The 24,215-nt window shown below is 42.8% G+C and overlaps 4 protein-coding genes across 4 annotated transcripts; 1 reads left to right on the top strand and 3 right to left on the bottom strand.

The window, feature by feature from the left end:
* Positions 1 to 267: 267 nt before the first annotated feature.
* On the bottom strand, positions 268 to 1,168 carry mt2 (metallothionein 2). The gene is made up of 3 exons (XM_084555322.1): positions 1,051 to 1,168; positions 890 to 955; positions 268 to 491 (listed from the first exon to the last, which is right to left on the bottom strand). The coding sequence occupies exons 1-3, from the start codon at positions 1,073 to 1,075 to the stop codon at positions 400 to 402; spliced, it is 183 nt and encodes a 60-aa protein (XP_084411448.1). The 5' UTR covers positions 1,076 to 1,168; the 3' UTR covers positions 268 to 399.
* A 5,740-nt stretch (positions 1,169 to 6,908) lies between these two features.
* Positions 6,909 to 10,693, bottom strand: wee2 (WEE2 oocyte meiosis inhibiting kinase). The gene is made up of 11 exons (XM_084554583.1): positions 10,118 to 10,693; positions 9,812 to 10,023; positions 9,533 to 9,590; positions 9,001 to 9,170; positions 8,780 to 8,901; positions 8,555 to 8,701; positions 8,371 to 8,475; positions 8,199 to 8,284; positions 7,895 to 8,065; positions 7,658 to 7,806; positions 6,909 to 7,323 (listed from the first exon to the last, which is right to left on the bottom strand). The coding sequence occupies exons 1-11, from the start codon at positions 10,400 to 10,402 to the stop codon at positions 7,158 to 7,160; spliced, it is 1,671 nt and encodes a 556-aa protein (XP_084410709.1). The 5' UTR covers positions 10,403 to 10,693; the 3' UTR covers positions 6,909 to 7,157.
* Positions 10,694 to 11,229: 536 nt separating this feature from the next.
* On the top strand, positions 11,230 to 19,235 carry dennd11 (DENN domain containing 11). The gene is made up of 9 exons (XM_084554584.1): positions 11,230 to 11,949; positions 12,462 to 12,561; positions 12,654 to 12,812; positions 14,003 to 14,156; positions 14,267 to 14,405; positions 14,540 to 14,671; positions 14,771 to 14,921; positions 15,158 to 15,226; positions 15,398 to 19,235. Exons 1-9 carry the CDS (start codon positions 11,514 to 11,516, stop codon positions 15,591 to 15,593), a joined length of 1,536 nt encoding a protein of 511 aa, XP_084410710.1. The 5' UTR covers positions 11,230 to 11,513; the 3' UTR covers positions 15,594 to 19,235.
* Positions 19,236 to 19,446: 211 nt separating this feature from the next.
* Positions 19,447 to 23,998, bottom strand: agk (acylglycerol kinase). The gene is made up of 14 exons (XM_084555063.1): positions 23,679 to 23,998; positions 23,552 to 23,591; positions 23,373 to 23,452; positions 23,198 to 23,273; positions 22,983 to 23,108; positions 22,794 to 22,888; positions 22,601 to 22,670; positions 22,382 to 22,461; positions 22,233 to 22,290; positions 21,587 to 21,734; positions 21,396 to 21,493; positions 21,219 to 21,289; positions 21,009 to 21,093; positions 19,447 to 20,888 (listed from the first exon to the last, which is right to left on the bottom strand). Exons 1-14 carry the CDS (start codon positions 23,786 to 23,788, stop codon positions 20,754 to 20,756), a joined length of 1,272 nt encoding a protein of 423 aa, XP_084411189.1. The 5' UTR covers positions 23,789 to 23,998; the 3' UTR covers positions 19,447 to 20,753.
* Positions 23,999 to 24,215: the final 217 nt, after the last annotated feature.

Here is a 24,215-nt window from a genome sequence, read left to right as displayed (position 1 = left end):
ATTTTTGCTGGACAAGTAGCCTTTAACTTTGTATATTTTAGAGGGGGTGAGGGCCTTTTAAGTTGTCCACGTTTCAAACCTGAGGTTGACCTTTTGTCTGGAACATAGTTTACCCCTCATTAAAACCACAGCAGCATCTTTGTCACAATGACTCGCAGGATTTACCGTTGTGCGGCCTTTCTGATTTTGACCTTAGTCACAACCGCAAACTGCGACACTTCCATACCCTGCTTAAATATTTAAAAAGCAAAACTCCACAACACCAGCTTGTGTCAACACATTTTTATTTCAACAGAAAAGCAATGTAGAAAATGGACTACTCTAACATCTGCAGTTTTTATTCAGCGTAGCGTACGGGCTCCATCACAAGGTCAGAAGGGCGCCGATGCCACTGGATCTTCACTGACAGCAGCTCGTGTCGCATGTCTTCCCTTTGCACACGCAGCCTGAGGCGCACTTGCTGCAGCCAGATGGGCAGCATGGGCAGCAGCCTGCAATCAGGGGGAAAGATTTGTTAGTTACAGACACAAGTCAAATTTGATTTTAAACAACCTCAAAAAGACACATCAGGGACATATAAACAGGGATGCACATTAAAAACAAAACAAACAAATAAAGTTATTGATGCCATAAGATCGAGCATTTTTGTAAATCAATGATGGGATTGGTTTGACTTTCCCCAAAAGCTCACCAATTAGAATCACCTGTGAAGTCTATCACGTTTAATATAGGCTAAAAAAAACAAAAGGTGCATCAGTAGACTACATCTGATGTGTCCTCAGAAAACAAATGTAGTGGGCTGGAGAAAGTAGCATTGACTGGAATCTGATTCAGATGTCAGTAAATCACTCGGTATGTGACCGTGAGGATGAAATCTGACTTAGCCTACTCTTCTTGCAGCTGGTGCAGGAGCAGTTAGTGCAGGTGCAGGATCCTCCGCAGCTGCACTTTCCAGCTGAACATGTAAAAGAAACCGGCTCAGTTTCAGTGTGGCACGTTAACAGACGTTTCGAACAAGACAAAATAAATCTATAAAGGAAGAACACTCACTCTTAGAGCACTCGCAAGGGTCCATTTTTCAGATGATGGCTTGTTCGTTCGTTGAGTTAGAAGATGATTCGTCCGTCTCTTCGTCAGAGTCAGTGTTGTGATAGGAAGATGAAGGGGGCGGCCCTTTTATAGCGTCCAGGGGACAACAGAACCGGGTGCAAAAACGAGCCTGTCACGCCGCACGCCTGCACGTAGTGGTTGATTACAAAGAGGGTTGTGCACACGACTAGGTAAACCACCAAGCAGCGGGGACAGAGGGGCTCCCAGGCGACCGGGACGCGTTGGCCCGTAGTCAGAAGGATTATATAAGCCCCCCACGATCCCCCCTCTTGGAGAAACACAATCTGCGAATACTTGTTTACAAACAGAAAACATAATTTAAGTAAAATGGAGAGATCTGGTTGCTAAAGTTCACCTATAGATTGTTGCTTGGTCATCGAGGACCCTGAACGCCACATGATTCTCACATGATGATTTTATGATTTCCTTTTTATGATGTGGTACTCGGAGAGTAAATTTTTTATGGACCCCATTGTTTATATGGGAGAAGATGGATACACAGTGGCTCAGTTGGGCTTATCATTTTTGCGCATAACTTAAAGGCCTTTATGACACAATAAATCAGTTCAGACAGACAGAAGTGTTTTGAATATTTGATTGGTCTGCACTAAAATATAAAAGGTCTTCCTAAGTTATAGAGGGGGCCTCTGTGGATCAGGCTTGATCCATTGCATCCCACATATACTTGACCAGTTTGGGATCTGTTTTTTTTTTTTTTTTTTTTGCCTGGTCTGGTCTAGGTGGGTGCTACATGTCTAAGTAACATCCGCACGAATGTCAGGTCCAAAAGTTTCCCAGCAGAACACTGTATTGTCACAAGATGGTCAATTATTTACTTCTCCTGTCAGTGGTCATAATGATGTGGCTGATCGGTGTATAAGTTATATAACAATTAATATTACTATTAATATTGCCTTAAAGCCTACTTCTGGCACGCTACAATGTGAATATAAGGCAGGCCACAATTTTAAAATAAAAACATTACATACATCAACATACGTAAAACATATGACCGTATAGTCCTTTTCATATGGCTATTTTGTCTAATGGAAATGCTATTTTTTTTTTTAAAGCTAACAATTAAAATGGTTTTCTGAAGCGTTTCCCAGTGATTTGGGGTCTGTGCACACGGTGCAAACAAAAACTGCTGTGTATCTGAGTCCCTGCTCCTCTCCTCTGCTCTCCTCTCCTCTCCTCCTCTCCCTCCCTGTCTGGTCTGCACCCGGCGCTCGAGAGCAAAACATTGTAATTTAATGTGGTGCATTTACGTGCCGTGTGCTGTAGGGAAAGTACGAATTCAGGAGCGAGTGGAGCGCACATGTCACGTGGGGCGTTGCTAGACGCCACACTGGCATACAAAGTTAGTATTTACTTTAAAAAACACACACACAAAAAAAAATAAAAATAAATAAACTAGGTTTTATGTGTAAGCATATCCCAACTTTAACGATGACACTGAACAACTTGTGACAGACGGATCATGAGATTACGCTTGTTTTGAATCCTGCTGAAAAAACACTTTACTCATATGAATGTTTATTCAGATCTTCATCACCCCTTTCGCTAATGTCCAGAAATGGCGATTATTCAACATTATTTACCTCTGCTTGGATTTAGATCTTGTGATGGGAGCTTGAAGGCAGCATTGTCCCCTTTTTGCACTCGCCACCCAGTGTTTTTCCACATAAGGTCACTGTAACTCTCAGTTCCTGAATGAGCTGAGTCATTACATCGTGTCACCAGTGTAAACCACGGAGTGTGACGTGCCTATTAAAAAAAAATGGAGATGAGTGCAACGTTTTTTTTGTTTTTTTTTTTTGTTGAAATAACTCAGGCATTCATTAACGGGAAAAAAGAGGGGGCCACTCTGCAAACAAAAACATTGGCCACTTTGGAGAGTTTCATCCATTTTGCTTAAAGTACATTCTTTCAGACTGGCGTGAAGAAAACTTCATAAAAACAGATTTAATTTACAACATACTGTCTATTTGACTTTTTTTTTTTTTTTTTTTTTTTTGCAATTCAGTTTTTATTGGTTTTCAGCTGAAAACAAACAAACAAAAAACATAGCCAAAGTGGAACACAAAAAACAAACAAACAAAAAAACAAACCAGAGGGAGTCTAACAGAGACATTATATACACCTACACGTATACCAATATATGCAACGTGTGCAAAGCATTCCTTCGCTGACATATCCCCTTTTGTTTTCCAATGTTGCAACATTACCCTGCATCCAGTAATAAGTGCTGTTCTGCACCATGGGATCTGGTGGACGTTTAGCCCACTTCCCTTTCGGTAGCGCATCCAGTAGACAAAGCAGCGGCTGTTGTACCAGCGCAGAGGACATCACGGTATTAATAAAGGAGATAATCTTAGACCATAACAAATCTATCATGGGGCATGAATACATCACATGTAAGAAAGTGCCACATAAAGCATTACATCTCCAACATAAGTCAGAGTTTCTAAGTCCTAATTGTGCCATTTTGCATGGGGTCAGACAAGTCCTATTTATAATTTTATAACTAATCGAACGTGTCTGCATTTCCCTTGATACTTTAAACCATGATCCAATAATTTGCCATCTTATTTCACCAGATATCTCTTCCCCTATATCCCTCTCCCAGCATCTCTGAAGGCCTTCAAAACTGGGTGTCTGAGACCCCCTCAGAAGGTTGTAGAAGCGTGATGTTTTCCTTTTGAGGTGCCCGTCCTTTTCCAGTCTGGTCTGTGTTTCCGTTCTAGATACTTCTTTATGGTGTGCCAGGATACAACTCTATAACCCTCTCCTGTGAGAAGGTGAGGACTGGGTTATCATAGGGGATCTTATAACCTAATTTGAATAATGAAGACCCGGTCAGGGTTAGGGGTATGTAAGTTCTTTCTCTATAGACACCCACACTGGAGCTTGGTCAGCTGTCATGTATAGTCTGGACAATAGTTTGAGTCTATTTGATAATTTTAAAAACAAGACATATTGCATATTTGCACATATATCTTCAGAAAACTTGCACTTCTAAGAAGTCATGTAAGTTTCACTGTGATATCTATGAGTTAACATTTTTAATTATAAATAGTGCATGCAATACATATTTATTGAGTTTTTACCATTATTTGTGCCATAACTCTCCACTTAATATAGCAGCCAAAGACAGATTTAACTAAGGAAAGGAAAGTAGGATTGTTTTTCTGGGTGTTGACAGTATTTTCTGTTTTATGAAGTGATAAATATGGACATTTCTGTAAAAGCATTTGACCCCTAGCATAGAATTTCAGAAACTTTAAATTCTTAATCGGCTGGTGTCTCCACTTAAACAACACTTAACAGGATGAGACATGAAATTGCACTGATCAGCTTGCAGAACTCTATCTTGAAGCACAAATCAGATCAAAAGTACTCAGAAAACTCAATAAGTAACACATACATAATCCTTTTGCTCTCTATTTCATCAAAAACACATTAGGATATCTCTGGATTTTAATAATGTAGGCAGTGTAAGAGCCTTCAGGGGACATGTATCATGTGGCTATCTGAAAAATCCTGTCTAACTCCGAGAATGATTACAATTCTCACAAACAAACAAAAACACCAGCAGTAATAGATAGTAGTGTTAGAATTATTGTGTGCAAAATCCCGGGCTTTGGTGCTTTTACATTATGACTCATCTCTCACGATTATGATGAAGTTGGAGATGAAGTATTGCGTGTATAATACATGCAAAATCACAGCAGAGTCTCCATCATGCTCAGCAATTTCTCATTTTGTCTGTTGAGAAACTTCTTCGTGGATACTGAATGTCATCGGTTGCTTAAGAGTTTTTAAACTGGTGTTTTTAATTTTTTCAGTACCTTGGAAAAAAAACTGAGATTGTAAATCTGGGACATTGGGGTAGAAAACCATAAAAATAAAAAAAATGGTCAGAGATGTTCAATAAAACTCAAGTTAAAGATGCACTGGTGCACAGGGAGGTGTAGTTTGTGTCAGAGAGCTCTAGGAGGAGACATTTCCACGTTTATTTCCACTGATTAGCAACAACATTGAAAGCACCAACCGGGGATGTGAATAACATTTGTGATCACTTTCGTGCTCCAATATTATTACCTTGTAGGATGAGTTTACATATTATATGTTACTGTACCCTGTGAATTAAACTTTTTTGCTTTGAGTTTGGGGAAAATGTGCAATAACACCTTTTCCTTATTGACTGACTCTCAGCGGGGAGTGTTTATCCTGTTTGTAATGTTGTAGGCAAAGCGATGTGTTGGTTAGCACTGATGCCTCACAGCAAGAAGGTTCTGGGTTTGAATCTACCGGCTGACTGGGGCCTTTCTGTGTGGAGTTTGCATATTCTCCCTGTGTCTGCATAGTTGGTGTGAGGGCACCAATTTGGCAAGGTAACAATTATTGCACCACACATTTTGTTGCAGGCCGCACCCATAACCGCCACTGGAGGGCATCTTAGCCACAGGGTTGTCCTCACCCTCCCGTTGCAGACTGGTTGTACCTCAGGTGGCTGCAACTATTTGACCACATGATGAGTCTCCTAAAAAAGATCATCTGCTGCGAAACACTGACAAGTGACACAAACGGTACCTCATTGAAGGCTGATGTGTCTTCATTGTGACAGAGGGAACACATTCTGATGACGAGCGGCGTTAGCCGAGTCTATACCTGTAGCCTTCTCTATAACAGAAGGAACATACTCCTGGGTTTTTCCACTGTCAGAATCTGTTCCCCTGTCTAAATCTATATTTTATAATAGCAGGAGCTCTACTCTATGACAGTGGGAACACATTCTGATGGGTAGTACCAAGTTTATCTTTGTCAAAATCACTACATGCAGGATTTCGTAGTCAGGTTACTTAACTCAGTCCGCGTGGAAAAGCACAGTTGTGAAGCAGCTCCAAAACTTTGACTCTTAGCCCAACATTCTGCCACAAACTATTTGCAATGCAGTCAAATGAACCATTAGCATTACAGAACATAGCATTCATAACAAAGAGAAAAAAGTAATTATGTGTAAATAATACACTTAACAGTTTGCATGAGATTGTAAATACAATCTGTATCCAGGCTGCTGAACGTCTGTGATGAGGCTTGTTCCAATGCATCCCACAGATATTTGATCGGTTTGGCATTTGGTGAATTTGGAGGCCAGGTCAACACCTTGTGCTGGTCTTCATGTTTTTTTTTTTTTTTTTTTTTTTAGTTGTTCCTAAAACGTTTTTGTGTGTGTGTGCCTGCATCAGGCTGCACCCTGCTGGGGATGGCTGCTGCCATCAAGGAGTGTCTTTGCTATGGGGTGGGGGTGCTTGGTCTGGTCTGGGTGGGTGCTACATGTCTAAGGAACATCCACATGAATGAATGCCAGGTCCAAAAGTTTCCCACCAGAACCTTGAATTGTCATAAAATGGTCAACATTATTTACTTCTCGTGTCATAATGCTGTGGCTGATCGGTGTCTTCTGGTTGGTTATCGAGGATATCAAACAAATAAAAACCTGTTGGCTTTCCTTCAATACTAGTATTGCATGTAATTAAATCAGCATTTTGATTTAATCGCACATAATGAATTGAATTACAAAGGACCTAAAATTTGGAGAATGGGGAGAAGGAGGGGGCTTTATTCTTCCTACAAGACCGGAGAAAAACACAAGACCTATAATTAAATTATAAAAGACATATACAAAAAAACCCTGAAATACAGCAGATAAAATGTTTAAAATGTTTATTTACAGTTAAAAACAGAAAACAAATCCTTGACCTGTCGTCGACAATGTGCTCGACAGGCTGTCGAGCACATTGGTCTAAAGTCTCACTCGAGGTATGCGCTTGAGTCAGTTCAGTACTTTAAAATCAGTGCTGTCCAAAGCTATTCATTCTCTCAGCAACACCAACCCACCAAGAAGACACAAACAAGGCAGTCCGTCTGGCTGGTAGGATTCCTGTGTAGGGAATCGCGTTTTACTGCCTCATGCTGTATTTTTACCACAAAGGAATCGCATTACGGCCGCATCAAAAGGACATAGGCTTCTAAAGGTCCCATCAGACTCCGTACCCCGGGCAACCAAAGCTCATGGATCGCCCGGCCCTCCTACCGACGAGCCTCTTCCCCGCTTTGGGTAATGACCCCATCTTAGGAGAAGGTTTCAGCTCTGGATTGAGGTTCTGTTTCGGCGACGAAGCTGCCTGACGAGCCTCCTGGAGCTCTCTGTGGAGAGGGAAAAAGTGGCATCAAAGTGGGAGAGAAGAGTTACTCCTCACTGGGTTGTTTTAATTAATCATGAAATTCCACCACCTGCTGGTCACATTTATGCACTTGTAGCTTTTTAACAGAGCCTCAGGAACAGGAAGTTGCCTTATTTAGTATAAGCACCAGTTTTTGTTCTTTCCTAACCCTTCATTATAGCAAATTTATGTTGTATGTATGCAATAGTGGTCCTTTATAGGTAAGAATGAACAACAAAGCTTGTTCTAGTTGTCAAACACCAATAAATAAATATTAATCTAGTGAGAACATTAAGTTTATGCATAATGTGACTCACTTTTCAAGCATGGCTGTCCTGAACTTCTCCACATTGAGCTCTCTACGCAGCTGAGCAGCCAGCCTCTCTGTCCTCTTTTCCCTTAAGACCGTGTGCTTGCAAAGCTCCCTGGCAGATGGCCGCCTGGTCGGGTCCGGATCCAGCAGCAACTGACAAAGAAAAAAAACAATTTAATAACTTCCAATTTCTTTGATTAAGTCTTATTTTAAAAAGACAGAAACTTCAGCCCGGTGATACCTGAAGTAAACCTTTGAAGGGAGGCGAGAGGTCCAGAGGCAGTTTGGGTAGTTGGCCCCTTCTAAGATTGTGCCACTGATCTCCGTTTTGCGGTAGAGGGGGAGCCCCGGCTGCCAGCAGCACTGTAAGGCCCAGAGCAAATGTGTCTGCCTTCGGGAGGTTGCTGTAATCCTGGGGAGCAGAGAGATGACAGAAATAAATGCTAGAAACAATGGAAAAACAGGAAAGAGCTACGCTTTCGTGATGTTTTGCTGTCAGATAACAGTGAGGTGCAACCAGCTACTTTCCCCTTCAACTCTCCTACCTCCTGCAGGACCTCGCTGGCCAGAAAGCGGCTGTCCCCCTCCTCAACTTGAGGACTGTTGGTTGATGTCACATGACCCAGGTCACCTGCACAAAACATAAATCATAAACTCAATAAAAAAAATAAATAAGTAAAAACAAGGGACCAATCTGTTCAGCATCTAAAGCAATACCAATTTTATAAATAACTCCAGCCGAAGCGCCTCCGTCGTCTTCCTCCTCGCTCTCCCCCTCAGCTGATGAACTTTGGCTGCGATGCTGGCAAATGAATATATTACCTAAAAAGAGTTGTGCACATTTCAGGCATTACGCACTCTTTGCCCGGTTTACATTTAAACGTGGGACACTGAGACATACTTGGTTTGATATCCAGGTGTACAAGGCCTGAGCTGTGGATGTATTTTAGACCCATAGATACTTGCAAAAGCAGATCCTTCAACTCGGCCTCTGTGAACAGCTCGCCCTGCACCTCCTTCTTCACGATGGCATCACTGAGGCTTCCACCTGAAACACAAACACACATAATAACAGTATCACAACTTACTTTTTATATTGTATTTCTGACGCTAATGTGAAACGTACCGTCACAGTATTCATTCTGAATAACCATGTGATCATCCTCTGCCCAGGCGGAATAATAGCGAACAACGTGTGGGTGGTGCCCAAGAACAGCGTGTGCATACACCTCCTTAAGGGCTAGCTGCCTGAGAAGACATGGACACTGATGAATCTGATCAGTTATGAATATAAATAATAAAACTGATCAGTCTCTCACAAAAAAAAGACTCATAATGCTGACTCACTCGTTGGCAGAGCCAGCCAGGGGCCGGTGAGACCGTTTTATGGCGTACAAGCAACCATCCAGCCTCTTCACGCACTTGTACACCGCCCCAAACTCGCCCACGCCGATGCACTCTAGCTCCAGGAACTCACTCTCATACCGTGACAGCATGAGGGCTTGGACAGCACGTCTCTGCCAGATAAACAGACGGAGGGACCCGTGGGTAAAAAGCAAAGACAGTTTCTAAAGACGGATCACACACGTCACAGAGCTCAGACTCTGGAGCGGCTAGAAGCAGGGTTTTTATTTGGTGCGTCACCAAATATGGTAACACTTCCACAAGGAAAGCGGTTTGTGAAGATTCTGACGGACGATTTTTCTGCCGGAGATTCCTTTGAGAAATCCCGGAAGTAGGACTGGCAGCATGTAATTTTGGACAAAACAAGAAGTGAGGAGGCAGCTGAAGATGACACAGCATGGTGATGAAATTGTTATCAGAGGCATCTGAGAGGGAGGGTTACATTTAGAATAAGCATTGATAAAAATAGTTGTACCTTCGGTGGGAGAAAGGCCTCATCATCCTCTTCGGATGACGTCAGGCTGTGTTTCAATCTAAAAGATGGAAATGCAATTTAGACCTTTATATTCTCTAAAGTGAAAAATCAGGCACAATGTAGAATGAGTTCAGTCCACCACATAATGAAACCAATTTCACTCCCGGTAAACAATTTTGCTAATCTGTTGCCCAGTAATACAAATAAAGTGCAGCTGATTTTCTGCTCTGAATTACACACTTTTTCAATCATCAAATCCACAGGTGGCCATTCAGGTACCTGCGCCCATAATCATCATCATCGTCACTCCTACAGCTCTTCCTCCACTGCTGCTCGCTGTTCCTGCGTACGGTGTCAGGGGTGAAAGGATTCACATTGACAGTAGGTGCCTGGATGAGGATGGCGGCCGTCGAAGCGAAACGCAGGGTCTTCTGCTTGTGGCTGGCTACTTTAGTGCTGGAGCAAGGCTGGGACGATTTTGATAACAGACTCTGCAGCGGGGAAAAAGGAAAGCAATTCATCCAGAGGGAGGAAAACTGATTCGAAGGGACTCACACATGACAGTCACCCTTAAATATTCCCCACCTTAGGCGTGCTGGGAGAGTCACAGAGCCTCAGCTTTTTCCAGGAAGCGTAAGGTATCGGGCTGGTGCATGCTAAAGGGGAAGTCAAGGTGTTGCTTCTGCTGCGGTGGCGTTGCACTATGGGCGTCCTGCAAGCAGAGCCGGGGCTACGGATCCTGGGACTGCGGATCCTGGGGCTACAGATCCGGGGGCTGCAGTCATCCGAGTTGTTGTCGCTGCTGCTCCCCTCCTCTCCACAGCTAGAGAAGTCCAGCTGCTGGCTGATTCCACCAAATAACGTCGCCATGCTCTGGGCCTGAGTTTTGGGAAAAGATTTCTGTCGGACACCTGGACTGATGTTATTTGTAAGATTATGAAGCGTTGATTCTAAATATGGAGATATAATGGAGATAAAGGGTCTTCTAATGAGCCAGTAGTGCTCTCCCAATGGCTGAACTAGGAGGCCTAGTTATACCATATATCCTGACCAGTATGATAGCAAATCTCTATAGACTTCCACAAAAACAGGGCACATCATTTAACAGTTGCTGCAGTTCCTAAAAGTTTATCTTTTAGGATATTTTTCAGCAAAGCACTGCAATTTTTATTTTCAGAGACAACCGAAATCCAAAAGATGCTCCACATATTAGTTGCCTCAGTAAAAAAAAAAAAAAAAAGTCTCCAGCAACGTTTGTTTATGGCGTTTACTCACGAACAAGTCGCCTTCCGCACAAACACCACCACCACCAGCACCACGCTTGAATTTCGCGCCACACATGTAAAGGACTTCCTGTTTAAATAAATTATGCCACCGCGTTGAGAAATGCAGCTCTCTGATTGGTCGAGCTGCCACGCAGCTTTCGTTAAAGTGCCTATTAATTACTTTAACAATTTTTATACAGCGTTACCATAGAAATATAATACGGCACTTATGAATGGGTAGCATGAAAACTAAAAAATAATAATATTTAAAGTCAAATAAAATGATATAAAAATTGTTTACAGGTTCAAGTAAAACGCTAAAGTTGTTGTTATTGATTTATTAAGTATTGGTGCAAACTCTAAGACATGCAGATATGTATTCCTAATGGACAAAATAAATGGCTCATGGCAAAAAATTAGGTCACTGTATGAAATAGTAATATAGACACGTGGGCGGAAGTCAGCTGCGTCATCAAAACAGTGAGACAGGAGGAGGAGGAGGAGAGGCAGCCCGTCAGTGGATGTGACACGCTTACAAATACATAGAAAACAAGCCTGCGAAGCAGCAGGGAGTCATGATCCGGCTCCAACAGCGTGTTTAACCTCCTTCGACAACAAGTGCACGTCGGAGCTTTGCGTTATTTCCCTCCCTTCTTCTCGTGTCCTTGGACGCAGCAAACCGCAGCAGCAGCAGCACCAGCACCAGCACCGGAACCATGGTGGAACAGTCGGATCGCGCCCCGCTGCTGGACTGGGAGGAGATCCCACCGCCCGATGCGAACCAGGCGGCCCAGCCACCGCCTCAGCCGCCGCGGGAGGAAGACGCAGAGAAAAGTTCGCAGCCAGCCGGGAGGCGTTCACCGACAGGCACTGCGGCTGGCACTGGGCGCAGCAGCGTCGCCGCCGCCGCCGCCAGCACCACCGCCACCACCACCACCGTCACCTGCAGCCCGACGCGGACCGCAACAGCTGTTATTGCCGGCGGGCAGGGAATCCCGAGTCGCCCGCGGACGGAGGGACACTCGTGGGATCGTCCGGAGCCTCTGGGTATAGAGCGTAACGTTCCCTTCCCCGGCCTCTCCATGAGGGATCAATGGGAGGAAAAGGACCAGATCGTGGCTGTGTTTGTGGTTACTTTCGATACGAGATCAGGTAAGAAAGGGGATCTGATCTTTTATCTGTCACGTTGAAAATGTTCAGGAAAGGACTATGAAACCAAAGAAAGAACTACCCCATTGTGTGTTTTTTTATATTCACCTTATGTGGGGCAACCATGCCAAAGGAAACGTACTTCCTGGTTTTGGTGTACTGTTTTTGCAAGCTATAAAACAAACTGTGGAGATCATACAGAACTGAAACCTGATCTAAAGAGTGACTACATCCTCCTCTATTTAATTGATCATTTGCAGACTGGTAGTTAAAACAGATCAGGTGTTTAATCAAACTCAACACGGCATCCAGGCCCAGATGTCAGTGGTTTGGCCTCATAGGTTAAATAGGTCAGTGTTTAGATAGTTACAGTAGCTGAGTCAGTGCTTTCTTAATGTCCCTGACCTCCTGCTGCACCATGTCTGGCACAGAATTGAAGAAGGAAGTGTGCATAGTGAGAGCACACTGTAGGGGAAATGATTCATGCTTTCTTTTTGTGTGTCTGTGAATGTTAGGGAATATGGTAGAGTGGTGCCTGCCTCACGACATCAACCTGGATGGAGTCGAATTCAAATCAATGGCCAGCGGTTCCCACCGGATCACCAGTGACTTTATGTACGTACCCCTATGAGTCAAATCCAGTTCTACCGGAGCAGGCATGTGTTTTTCACTCTGTTTACAACGGCTTTGTGGTTGCTTCCGGATAGATATTTTCGTAAAGGCTGTTACTTCGGGCTGGCCTGTTTCGCTAACATGCCTGTGGAGAGCGAGCTGGAGCGAGGAGCGAGGATGAAGTCTGTGGGAATCCTGTCTCCTTCCTACACCCTGCTTTACCGTTACATGCCCTTCCTGGAGAACCAAGTCAGGTAAGACATGCTGCGTGTGCTTTGTATCTGAGCCTTTTTTATTACTCATTATTCCTTTTCACCAGTGTGTTTACACCGGTCAGGCATAACATTATGACCTTATGACCTTCCTATTATTGTGTGAGTCTCTCCAAAACCTCCAAAACAGTTGTGACTCATCAGTGAATGGACATTGGCCTTCTGAGGATGTCCTGTGGTGTCTGGCAACAGGATGTTGTTAGTAGGGGGCCTTTGGGTCATCCTACAGATACTTGATCAGTTTGGGATCTAGTGAATTTGGAGGCCAGGTCAACACCTTGTGCTGTTCTTCATGTTTTTTTGAGTTGTTCCTAAAGCGTTTTTGTGTGTGTGTGTCTGTGTCATCCTGCTGGGGATGTCTGCTGCCATCAAGGAGTGTCATTGCTATGGGGTGGGGGTGCCTGGTCTGGTCTAGGTGGGTGCTACATGTCTAAGTAACATCCACATGAAGCAGAAACTGAATTGTCACAAGATGGTAGATTTTTTCTTGTTGTTATTTACTTCTCCTGTCAGTGGTTTTAATGTTGTGGCTGACTGGTTTATATTCCAGCATATTCTATTTCCGTACTTATTTCCAACACAACTTTCTTCACATACTTCTCTTTATGTGCCTGCCTCCGATCCTCGCTTCTTTGTCGAAAATGTTCTCATCTATTAAACATGAACTCAGAGTCCCAGTTACGGCTTTTGTCACAAGAACCCATTGATGTGCAGTTTTTCTAAGGAGTCTAAGAAAAAGTGGGGGGAAACTTTGACAGCCTCTTTTATCCCCTCTTCGGTAGCACTTCTCTTTCCGCTCAAAAACTTGACTTCCACCGACTCTCATATATGAGACAGCCATAGTTTGTGGTTACAAACAAGTGGATCAGCCGTGAAATGAATGGAATGCGGTTATCTAGCCTGCAGTTATGAGTGGTTCCTGTGGCTTTAGAGTCACTGTGCAATAACATACAGACGTCCAAACTGCTTGAAGAAATCTGTTAATTATGAATTGCATTGAACAGTGTTTAAACCCAGTATAAAGTGTCATTAATTTAATGTGACTGGCCTCAAATGGTGCAATTTAAGAACAAGAAGCAATGGTTAGCATCTGTAATCTTGAATCATGGATGTATTTAAATAAATGACTCACTACTGAGAATTTCTTTTGTCTTTTTGTCATTTCCTTGTAGACACCAGCTGCAGTGTCCGGGCCAGTATTCTCCACTAGAGGCCTTCTACGAGGACAAGAAGGCTCTTCTCCCCCCTACAGGAAATGGCCTGGTCACCGCTTGTCCGACCTGGAGCGTCACCTCCATCAACCGCTGCATGCACCCAGAAATGAAGGTACCTGACAGCACCAGAACACGCTTGCTGTAGTGCATATTGCCCGATGGTGCCTTATCTTGTGTGCCGTGAAACAACAACAACAACAACAGCTGCTTCTTAACCCGCAGATCACCCACCCGGCCGGCTGCATGTCCCAGTTCATCCAGTTTTTCGGGGAGCAGATTATGGTGCTGTGGAAGTTTGCGCTGCTTCGGAAACGTCTCCTCATCTTCTCTCCCCCGCCCGTGGGTGTGGTCTGCTACAGGGGTGAGCAGGGTTGAACATGCACACACACTCCCAGCCTTTTCATTGCACTTTCTGCAGATTGGTAATTCACATCTTTTGTAATGCGAACAGGTCAGGATGTGATAGACTTTTCTTGCCATTTATCTACATTTCAGTATATTGCTGTTGCTGCCTGGCCAATGTTTCTTTACCTGGAATTGGAGTTTCTGTGCCTGAATTGCGGCCTTTCTTCTACATCAATGTAGCCGACATCGGCGCCCTAGAAACAGAGATGTCATACGTAGCCTGTGAGTGAAGCTTTATTGTAAATTGTTAACACTATTTCTTATCTCTAGAAATTATTCCTTATGCCTCATAGTTTTTGTTTTTTTTATATAAATTTCAAGGCACAACAGAGAAGATTTTTGAGGAGAAGAAGGAGCTGTATGATGTCTACATTGATAACCAGAATGTGAAAACGCACAGAAGCCATTTGCTGCCGTTGCTCAGACTGAATGCTGCGGATAAGGAGAAGTACAGGAAGCTGACTGAACAGAGGTAAAAATAAGCATAATTTGATTTCAAATTGGTTTACAGTTTGTAATGTATTTTCATCGTCACATAAGGGTTGTTGTACTTGCATTCGGGATGCATTCACTGACATTATGGAAAAATGCATGTTGTTTTCGGTCAAATGTAATCTGCTTGCTGCATTTCCTTATTTTGAGGACAAATTACATTTTATCAGCACAAATAGATGTCAAATAGGTGTGTTAATGATTATTTTTTCTCAGGCAAATGCTGCTGTACTCTCAGGAGGTGGATGAAGACTGCACGTCAAATGAAGAGGATCTTTTCATTCTGTGAGTCCTTGACGAGCATTTTCATGACTCTTGAGTCATACTCACACTAAACAGTATTTATAAAGGAACCATTATTGCTATGTACTGCTGTTAGATTTATTCTTTTGGGACCACAGTATGATTTTTCTGTAGTTGTTGTCATGTATTTCGTTATCATTATTCCTGTCCTAGGTTCTTCATGGAGCTGAACAACCGCATCTTCCAGACCCTGTCCGACGTAGCAGGGAGCACCGATCCCACTCTCACCGCTGATCACGTGAGGGCCATGGGGCTGGATCCCCAGGGCGATCGCTCCTTCCTGGTCGACCTGCTGGAGGTGTACGGCATCGATGTCACGCTGGTTATAGACAACCTCTGCTGCACTTGAGCCCCTGACCCCACTCCTCACACTGAAGAAATTTGGATGCCACTGGATTATCCGTGCCTTCAAGGCCCACACACACACAAAGACACTGAAGACACTGCCTCCACCCTGGGACTTCTTTTGGGTGTCTTGTTTCCTCTCCGTGTGTCTCATCTGACCTGTGAACCAACCAGTGAGGGTGCTAAGGACGCTTAAAGGTCGCTGGTGCGCACCGGCCGATAATTCCTTACAGACAGTGTTGCGTGGCGGTCGTGTGCTCTTATTGCCGTTCACATCTCACGTCATTCAGTAAGTTTTTTGTCAAAAATTTGTTTTTTTGGTGTGTGTGCTTGTCTGACTTTTATTCTGGCTTAAGGGCCAAGGACTGAAGTACTGGATTAAAATATGAGAAGTCTTCACCCTGTCTGGTCATCTCCCGAAGATGATGGATTGTTCTCTACAGCACTTGTAACAATACAGAAGTCAACGACACTGTCACAATCCTGAAGCTTTATCGTCTGCTTTCGGTTTGTCTGAAGAATACGTCCATATTTGGGAGCGGTCTTACTCCTGGAAACGAATTTGTGTGCTTCACATTTTGGGAAAATCAAACAAAACTTCTGCTGTACTCAGATGTTTTTCATATTCCGGTAAATCTATTTCGAGAGAAATAGTAAAACGAAAAGCTTTCACTTTATTTGCCTTTAAGGAAAGGAAGCAATATGAGTCGTTGCAAGTATCTTCCTTTTTCACGTGTACTCAACCTCACAGCATTTTCTTCCCAGTCTTACCTCACACCTTGATTTCGCTTAGGAAATCAACATGTTAGGTAAGACTGGAACACGCCGAGTGTGATTTCCTCTTTTCATAACGGGGAGGATGAAACTGAGTAAGAATAGAAAAGCTGATATAAATACTTTCTTCACGGTTATGCACCTTCAGCACAAGGTAGATCTTTTCTCTGTGTTTTCTCACAAGTGATCGGGGCTTTATGGGAACTGTTATTCATCATAGCTTCTCATTTGTCGTAATCGGTGAAGCAATTTAAAATGAATGTGATCCTCCAGCACTATCCTACCGTGAATGCTGCACCTCGTCCACCACTGGACTGTTACCTGACGCACACAATCATGCTTAACTGTTTTTATATTGCTACGCTTATGATTCACAGTCTGAGCCAATGAGTAGTTACGGAGTGGGGCGCCTTTGGTGGGTATCTCAGCTTTGTGTTTTTTTTAACTTGGATTACTGTGGAGGCTGGCCTGTCAGCGGAAGCTAACGCACCTCTGGTGACGCCGTTGAATGATGAGTCCTTGAAGGAGCCGTATGTAGTTTACTTGTTGATCAGCTTCAAAGAGATCGTCTCCACTTTGTCTGTGTGCACGACAAAGATCTCTTTGTTTTTTGAGATCTGTTGATGTCCTGATGAGAGCTAAGCAGAAGCTTTAACTCCTCCTCTATGGGCAGATTCACAGAAAGGACCCCGTCTGTTCCGGCTGAGGGTTTTCTCTCAGTCTTTTCATCGCGGCCCCATTGAGTGGATCCAGCTTTAGAGATGGGCCAACCGTGTCTTTTGAACGCTGCTGGCAGAGACCGCTTTCCAGTTCATCCGTCACGTTGCCAATCTCTGTGGTAATTTGTTCCATGTTGGAACACATGAGGCTGATGTTTGCCTTGAGTAAATTAGAAGTTGCTGTCTCAACCTTCTTATGCCCCCCCTTCTGAGATAAGCTAAAACCCGAGTATTTTTTAAAAACTTTTTCATTCACTGGTTGATATTTAATCTTTAAAAATCTTTCGTCAGAATCCAAAAGTAAGTAATTTTGAAAACTGCTGATTTAGAAAGTGGTTTTATGGCCTCTGGGTTGGTTAAAGGAAGTGCACTAAGTCTTGTACGTGAAAGCAAAAGGGTAGTTACACTTTGTTTTAAAATGGCGCCTTAAGAACATGTGACTTTCTCATATTTGCTACTGCTATGTAATTGACCTATTTCCGTATGTGCGTCAACATTATTTGCTGAAATGACTAAGCGTATTGTCCTTTGCACTCCTGAGTGACCTTTGAGTCTCCAGTTAGACCTTTTAACTCTAACTGGTCTATTTACTCGTCAGCAGATGTATCCTCTCCCTCCTCCTGACTGCGTTTGCTTTACAGGTGTATGTTAAATGTAAAAGGGAATGTACACAACATGCACCACTGTATAAAAATGCCTTCTTCGTGTAACACGTGTACCAGCATTAGCTAAGCAAACTATTTGTCCAAGTGTTTCACTCGACTGAATGTCAGCAGAAGTATTGCACACGTGCAGCAACACATCCGAGTAGTGTAACCGTCTCCTTCTTGATTGTAACTCACCGAAATAACAAATAAGTCTTCACCTTTACTAATGTGAAACACCGTTAAGAGATGTCAGTAATGTAACACATGAACTCAATAGCATGAGCAACTGTCAGTTTTACTGTACTGCCATTGTAAACCAATAAAACGCTGATACTGCTTAAGTGTTATCTAACTTGCTTCTTAAGGCTCTTTTAGGGTACTACGAGACATAGGCGCCGTAGCCTATGCACATAGCGTACACATGTAGCCTACGGCGTGCGATCCATTTATACTTGCGCGCTCGTCAGTCTGGCTCGCTCTGTAAAAACGCCACTCCAGTTGGCGCTGTGTCTTTTTTGCCAGTCGGGGTAACTTTTGTTCTGACTTCCTGCTTCACTTTCAGCAATGTCGACTGAAACTTTTGCCAGTCTTTTCACAGCAGTCATACAAATGTTTGTATCTCTGAACCGCCTCAGTTAACCTGTCCTCGATGTGTTCCATCTTTATTGATCTAAAACAATCAAATCAAAAATAGATTTTCGAATTGCAGCCGGAAATACTAAAGCGGGAACATGCTACTACCAAGCAGACTAATCACAGCTCTTGCAGTCTGTGTTGCTGCGGCGTGTAGTTACATTTCTGGGGAGGTGCACGTCGGCTTCAAATTGACGCAGAAGCCTAAACTGCCTTTAACTCCTATTTTTCTTCCACTTATATCAAGCATAAAACAGGTTGTAGAATGATCTAGGAATGGCGAGAAGTGCATTTCTAAATCTTGTAGTTAGGAACTGTGTAAAAAAAATACAGCAAAATGTCCCAAATGTATTATTTAACTGCGATGGACTGGCGACCTGTCCAGTGTGTACCCCGCCTCTCGCCCGATGACAGCTGGGATAGGCTCCAGCAGACCCCACGACCCTTCACAGGAACAAGCGGTTACAGAAGATGAATGGATGTAATTAGTATTACTGATGCTTCATGTATAAGTAGTAGAGCTCATTTTTAGGGATTCCATGCCTCAGGAGGAGCTTTCCTATGTCTGGATACTAAAATGCCAGTTCATTAGGGACACAAGAAAAACAAATTGCCTTGTAATACAACACTCCTGCACTAAATCTCAGCTCCATGAAGGTTTTGGTATTCAGCATTTGTTTAAAATAGTTCCGAGAGCTGTTAATTTATTTTGGAGGCTGTGATTCATAGTACTATTGAATTGTGCTGTGTTGTACTTTGTATTATACTGAAAACCCTGTTTTTTGAGTGGGCTCGGTTAAATAACAGAAACACTTTAGTGTTTAATTCTACTTTATCAGCGCAACAAACTACATCCTCTAATACAATCCTACATTTAGTTGAATTACCATCTTGCTTAAACTGTTTTTGCAGAACATTAAGGGGGATTTAGTGCAGGACTGTTATATTAAAATGCATTAGTTTTCAGTTGTGTACCTAATTCAACTGGCAAGTGGAGTGTACAATCACGTCAAATGATGACATTTTAGGGATTTTCAGGGACGCGGGGGTTAGGAGTTTAACTGGTGCCTGTTATTAGGCCTTCATGTCAGTGAGAGCCGTGGTTGGATGTTATTGGATTTGCTCGTCTGTACCATTCTTGTGGTGGACTTTCTTTAACGTTACGACTCAAGGAGTAGAATTTGGGTTTTCAAAAGTCAAAGATCAAGGTAACTGTGCCCTCACAAAACATGTTTTTAACCCTCACATATTTATATCTATGTTGAGATATCACAAAAATGTCTGACGGGGTTAAATGTGGCGACCATTTACATCCAAAAAGTCAAAGGTCAGCTTCACTATGACATCATAATGTACAGCAAAAACATTTTTTAATAAATTCCTAGATATATTGTATTTTATGAGTCTGGGCAAACAGAAGTAAACAGAAGCTTCAGTGTTTGGTGGAGGTGTACATCCACAGTCTCTCTCCATCGTTCTCTATAGCGGCGCCTCCAGCTATCCTAAATTATTAAAGTGCCTCTTCAGTATAGAACAACAACGAAACTGATTTCATTTCTATTTATTGACCTAGATCGAAATATAGTGGACTACTTAGAATCCACCAGTGAAATTTACCACTGCCACTTCACCGCTAATGATAAAACACCGCCGAGAGGATGGCTTTGTGTTTTCCTAAAGAGTTCAGCATGACAAGGAGTCTGCAATGCAGCCACCAGTTTAATCCTGCAGATTAACTGTCCCCGCCATCTGTCAGATCAGACACAGACTCGCCAAGCAGTGTGCCAAAATGCCTCCTCTAAGCTACTGCAACACAGAAAAGGATCAGACTCGCTCCATTCCTCTGAATTCATTTGCAAATGTACACCAAACTTCTGAACACTCCTTCCTCTTTTTCTAAGAAGAGAATCTTCAACATCACACCTTTCCCTATACTCCTCATCCAAAACAGGCATATGCTTAATTCATTCATAAATGTCACAATGGTTAAAAAGAAAAACTGTCGGCAATGACGTTAAAGACATGACTTGTTTTTTTTTTATTGACCCAGTTCAAATATGATGGCAACAGTAAACCATTCAGTAAACACAATAACTGTAAGACAACCTGTGGATCAGTTACTGCCATCCACAGTAGAGAGGCCTTGGTCCTTTCATATACAACAGCCTGTATCGCAATCCTCTTTGTAATTGGTTAAAATAACTCTAACTGAATATGTTATGTTGACTCGTAGTTAAACAGCTTCCTCAATCCGTCGTCATGATCATTTAATTCCTCTGGTGAGGCAAAAATCTGTTTTCAAAATGTCAGAATGGCATCTGGTCCTTTGCTTTCGTGTTCCTCTTGAGATCAGTTTTTGTACTTGTCTTCTTTCTGGTTTGCATCTTCTCATCACTGAGTCTGTGAGAGGAGCTGCTCCCTGCGCTCTGCATTGATGAAGAAGCGTAGTTTCCGTGGCAACAGCCTTACCTCCACAGGCATGGCCTCGTAGTCCTCGTTGTCGATGTTGTAGAAGCCGGACGTGCCCTGCAGGATTGGAGCACAGATTAAAATATCAAGGCATAAACCAAATGAGAGTAGGCTGACTACTTGTGCTACACTGTGTGTGACAGTGAATCAGATAAAATCATTTAAAGGGTTTCTGACCTCTGGCAGCTGCAGTCGGCAAGCGCTGGCTTCCAGTTTAGTGGAGTTTTTAGTGAATACAGTTGGATCCTCTTCCTTTTTAGTTCTATAATGAAGAACAATTACAATATATTACTTTGTTAAATGCAAACATGAACTTTTAAATGATGTGTTATTCCTCAGAAGTGTTATTAGCATAAAGGACGCTAACAAAAAGCTGCAAGTACCGACCCGACAGTGATGAACTCGCCCACAGTGAAGTCGTCAGGCTCCGCACAGAGCATCAGGGAGTCATTGATACGCTGAAAATTCAAACAAAATAAGAATAAAATGAGAGTGAAAACAAGGCAATTGGAGCTTACAAGGGTTGGGATTTTAGGATCATTTCAGAAGAGATTTTGGACTGACCCTCTCTACAGGGTTTTTGTTGTGCGTTTGAATGAAGAGCTCTAACGTCGACAGCTGCTGCTCCACCCATTTCTCCGGCTCTTTTTCTTTTGGAGGTTCTGAGCAAACACAACAAAAACACAACTATGTACAGTGTGTTGGTTTTCTGCAATGCTGTGATTCAATAACCATCAAATTGCACACACACTCACCTTCGACTGGTGGATGCCAGTAATTCTTCAGTCTGCGGATGATGCGGTGGAGCAAGTTGGGTCTGGGAGGCTTCTGAGGCAGCAAGTCAGGGGGCCGGAGGGTGGGAGCCAAGTAGGACACTGTGACTTCACGGACCAAAGGCCACTCCTGCGAGATTAGAGCGTAAGAACAAAATACTAAATATCAACGGCCATTGATTCATAAAAGCCACGAGAGATACTAAGACGATTTTGAATAATGATTCAATATATTATGTCCCAGATTATGTCAGTAAGAAGATTTTCTGTGGAAAGACCTCATAAAGTAATAAATTAAGACAGACATGAGAAAAAAAAAAAAAGGTTTCTCATTGATCGCATGGCTCATCCTTCATGAAGCTGACCTAAGAGGTACCTCAGGGTTCTGTCCTCGGACCCCTGAGGTTGAGCAGCTTGAGCAGAGTTCTTTAGTCCTGTTTCTTGGAGCTCAGGAGACCCTCCAAGATCAGTTCAATTGTATCTGGTAAATATCTAGGACTGTCTGTCACACTACTGTCACTCTCTCTACATATGCCCCAGTCAATATAGTTTACAGAAATCACAGCTTGCAATTTAGAATTTATATTTAGATATTAAAAGAAAGTTAAAGGGAGAAAAGGAGCCTTACCCTTAGAGTGCTAAACCAGTGTGCTGCATTTGTTTTCAGTGGGCCAAGGTACCAATATCTGTGTGAAGAGGTATCATGGTTGATTATTCTTACACAAAGGGAGTCATGTCATCATTGCTCCCCCAAGGTTACCGTCTCAGTCATCTTACTTGCTGATTGTTGCGGCCACGTCTCTAAAAGCCCCCCAACGGAGTCCCATAAGAGCAAAGACCGGCTGCTCTTTTTCGCCCTGCAAAAACATACACATCAAATTCATACTAAATGCAAACTTGAAATAAATCTTATTTAGCCATCTAATCCGAGTATGTATTAAGAAACTAAATTCATGACTTCCAGGCCACGTGGAGCAAAGAGACCCTGTTTCTCACTTTGATTTGCAGCACATCCAGAGGTACAGTTTCTCCCTGGAGAATGGACAGTGTTGCTGATGTAATGTTCCTGGAAAATAATTTTTTTTATTGTATGAGAAAATCCTCGCTTTATGTACATTGAGTGAAACACACATGCAATGCCATTTATTATAGGATTGTGTGGCAATAAAATATGGATCTTTTTACTTACTTGACCTTGTTGTCACTGAGGAGATGAAGACTTGGGCTTAGAGAATTGCTAGATCCCAGAGGAATGAATCCAATTGGTGTTTTACTGAAGGTCTCCTGTGGCAATAAACAAAATCCATCAGAACAAAATCACGTGAAAACAGTTAATAAATGGTTAGACAATGATGAATAAAAACAGCTACGACATTACTTGATCTGGCCTTCGCAGTAAACCTGTGATGACTTCCTGCAACGTGCCATCCCCTCCAGCCACAATCAACATGTCCGTTTGTTCCATAAACTCCATCAGTTTTTTTGCCTGGCCTTCGTAATCCGTCTGTGAAGGAATGTATAACATACAGACATTATGTCAAGCCTTGTAAAAGAGGCACTCGTGAATGATCGAGGTAAATTACTAAATGATACCTTGACAATTTGAATCTCCACACCAGCCAGGTGTAAAATAGGGGCAGCATTCTTTTCAAACAGCTTGTTGGCTTTTCTGCAGAAGACAGGAAGTTGGAAGTAGTTTGTGAATATTTGGAGTCTGAAGTCCAGATATGTCACTCAGTGATCTGTTGAGAGATGTGCGTGTTCTTACCCACTGCAAGCTGAAGGGTTCAAAATCACTGTTGCTTTTCTCAGCTGCTCCCCTGGTGCAATCAGTTGACGTCCAAATTCCTAACAGGCATGATTAAAATTGGAGTGAAATCACTGAAAGAAAACTTACGTGATGTCTTTGGGCTGACAGTTTATGAGGATGAATAGTCTATCTCTTACCCTGGCCACTAGACAAGCCTCTCGGCGCAGAACACTGTCACTGATAACACACAAGACACAACATTAAAACACACGAACAGGCACTGCATACTGTCCAGTTTGCTCATTTCATATTTACAGATCTCACCAGTTTATGCCATACAGCCAGTATCCTCCGTAGGACAGGACGCACACAGCGAATGTGGACTTCTTCCAATGATTCCGCAGAGTCCGAAACACTTTCACAACACGAGCCATGGTTACATTTAAAACGCCCTCAAATCCTCTAGTTTAGTGCCTTGATACATTTATAATCGTACGTACAATTTAAAGGCACGAATGACAAATTTCCATGACAGCGGTCACCTGTGACAGACTAGCATGGACATCTTGGTGTAACATGAAAAATAGTACGGACAAAAACAGAGCGGAACCGATGTTGGTGCCGCATGTGTTTTTTTAAAATATGTCAGCGCTGGTTTGTTTTAGAAAATAATGTTTTAAATAGAAAAAAACTACATTATTTAATAAAAAAAAAATTAATTTTGTCAATTTAAATTGTCTCTTGAGAAGTTAATGAGCGCCGGTAAACCACAATTTCCATCCGACCTAGATAAACGGCCGGCTTACTCTACGAAGACCCCGCCTGAAAAAAATATACAGAATTGCGATAATGTTTATAATA

The sequence above is a fragment of the Chelon labrosus genome, assembly GCF_963514085.1.
Source record: "Chelon labrosus genome assembly, chromosome: 11".
NCBI lineage: Eukaryota > Metazoa > Chordata > Actinopteri > Mugiliformes > Mugilidae > Chelon > Chelon labrosus.
Note: the sequence above shows the minus strand (reverse complement) of the source record. Positions and strands in the feature narration are given on the sequence as shown.

Coding starts and splice junctions, on each gene's coding strand:
- mt2 (XM_084555322.1), bottom strand. CDS start 1,075: ATGGACCCTTGCGAGTGCTCTAAGA. Junction 956..1,050: donor CCCTTGCGAGTGCTCTAAGA/GTGAGTGTTCTT, acceptor TTACATGTTCAG/CTGGAAAGTGCAGCTGCGGA. Junction 492..889: donor CTGCACCAGCTGCAAGAAGA/GTAGGCTAAGTC, acceptor CCCTGATTGCAG/GCTGCTGCCCATGCTGCCCA.
- wee2 (XM_084554583.1), bottom strand. CDS start 10,402: ATGGCGACGTTATTTGGTGGAATCAGCCAGCAGCTGGACTTCTCTAGC. Junction 8,902..9,000: donor CTGGCTGGCTCTGCCAACGA/GTGAGTCAGCAT, acceptor ATGTCTTCTCAG/GCAGCTAGCCCTTAAGGAGG. Junction 7,324..7,657: donor AGGACAGCCATGCTTGAAAA/GTGAGTCACATT, acceptor CCCTCTCCACAG/AGAGCTCCAGGAGGCTCGTC.
- dennd11 (XM_084554584.1), top strand. CDS start 11,514: ATGGTGGAACAGTCGGATCGCGCCCCGCTGCTGGACTGGGAGGAGATC. Junction 14,157..14,266: donor GCATGCACCCAGAAATGAAG/GTACCTGACAGC, acceptor CTTAACCCGCAG/ATCACCCACCCGGCCGGCTG. Junction 14,406..14,539: donor GGGTGTGGTCTGCTACAGGG/GTGAGCAGGGTT, acceptor TCTACATTTCAG/TATATTGCTGTTGCTGCCTG.
- agk (XM_084555063.1), bottom strand. CDS start 23,788: ATGGCTCGTGTTGTGAAAGTGTTTCGGACTCTGCGGAATCATTGGAAG. Junction 22,291..22,381: donor GTGGCCGCAACAATCAGCAA/GTAAGATGACTG, acceptor CTCTTCACACAG/ATATTGGTACCTTGGCCCAC. Junction 21,290..21,395: donor ACAAAAACCCTGTAGAGAGG/GTCAGTCCAAAA, acceptor TTGAATTTTCAG/CGTATCAATGACTCCCTGAT.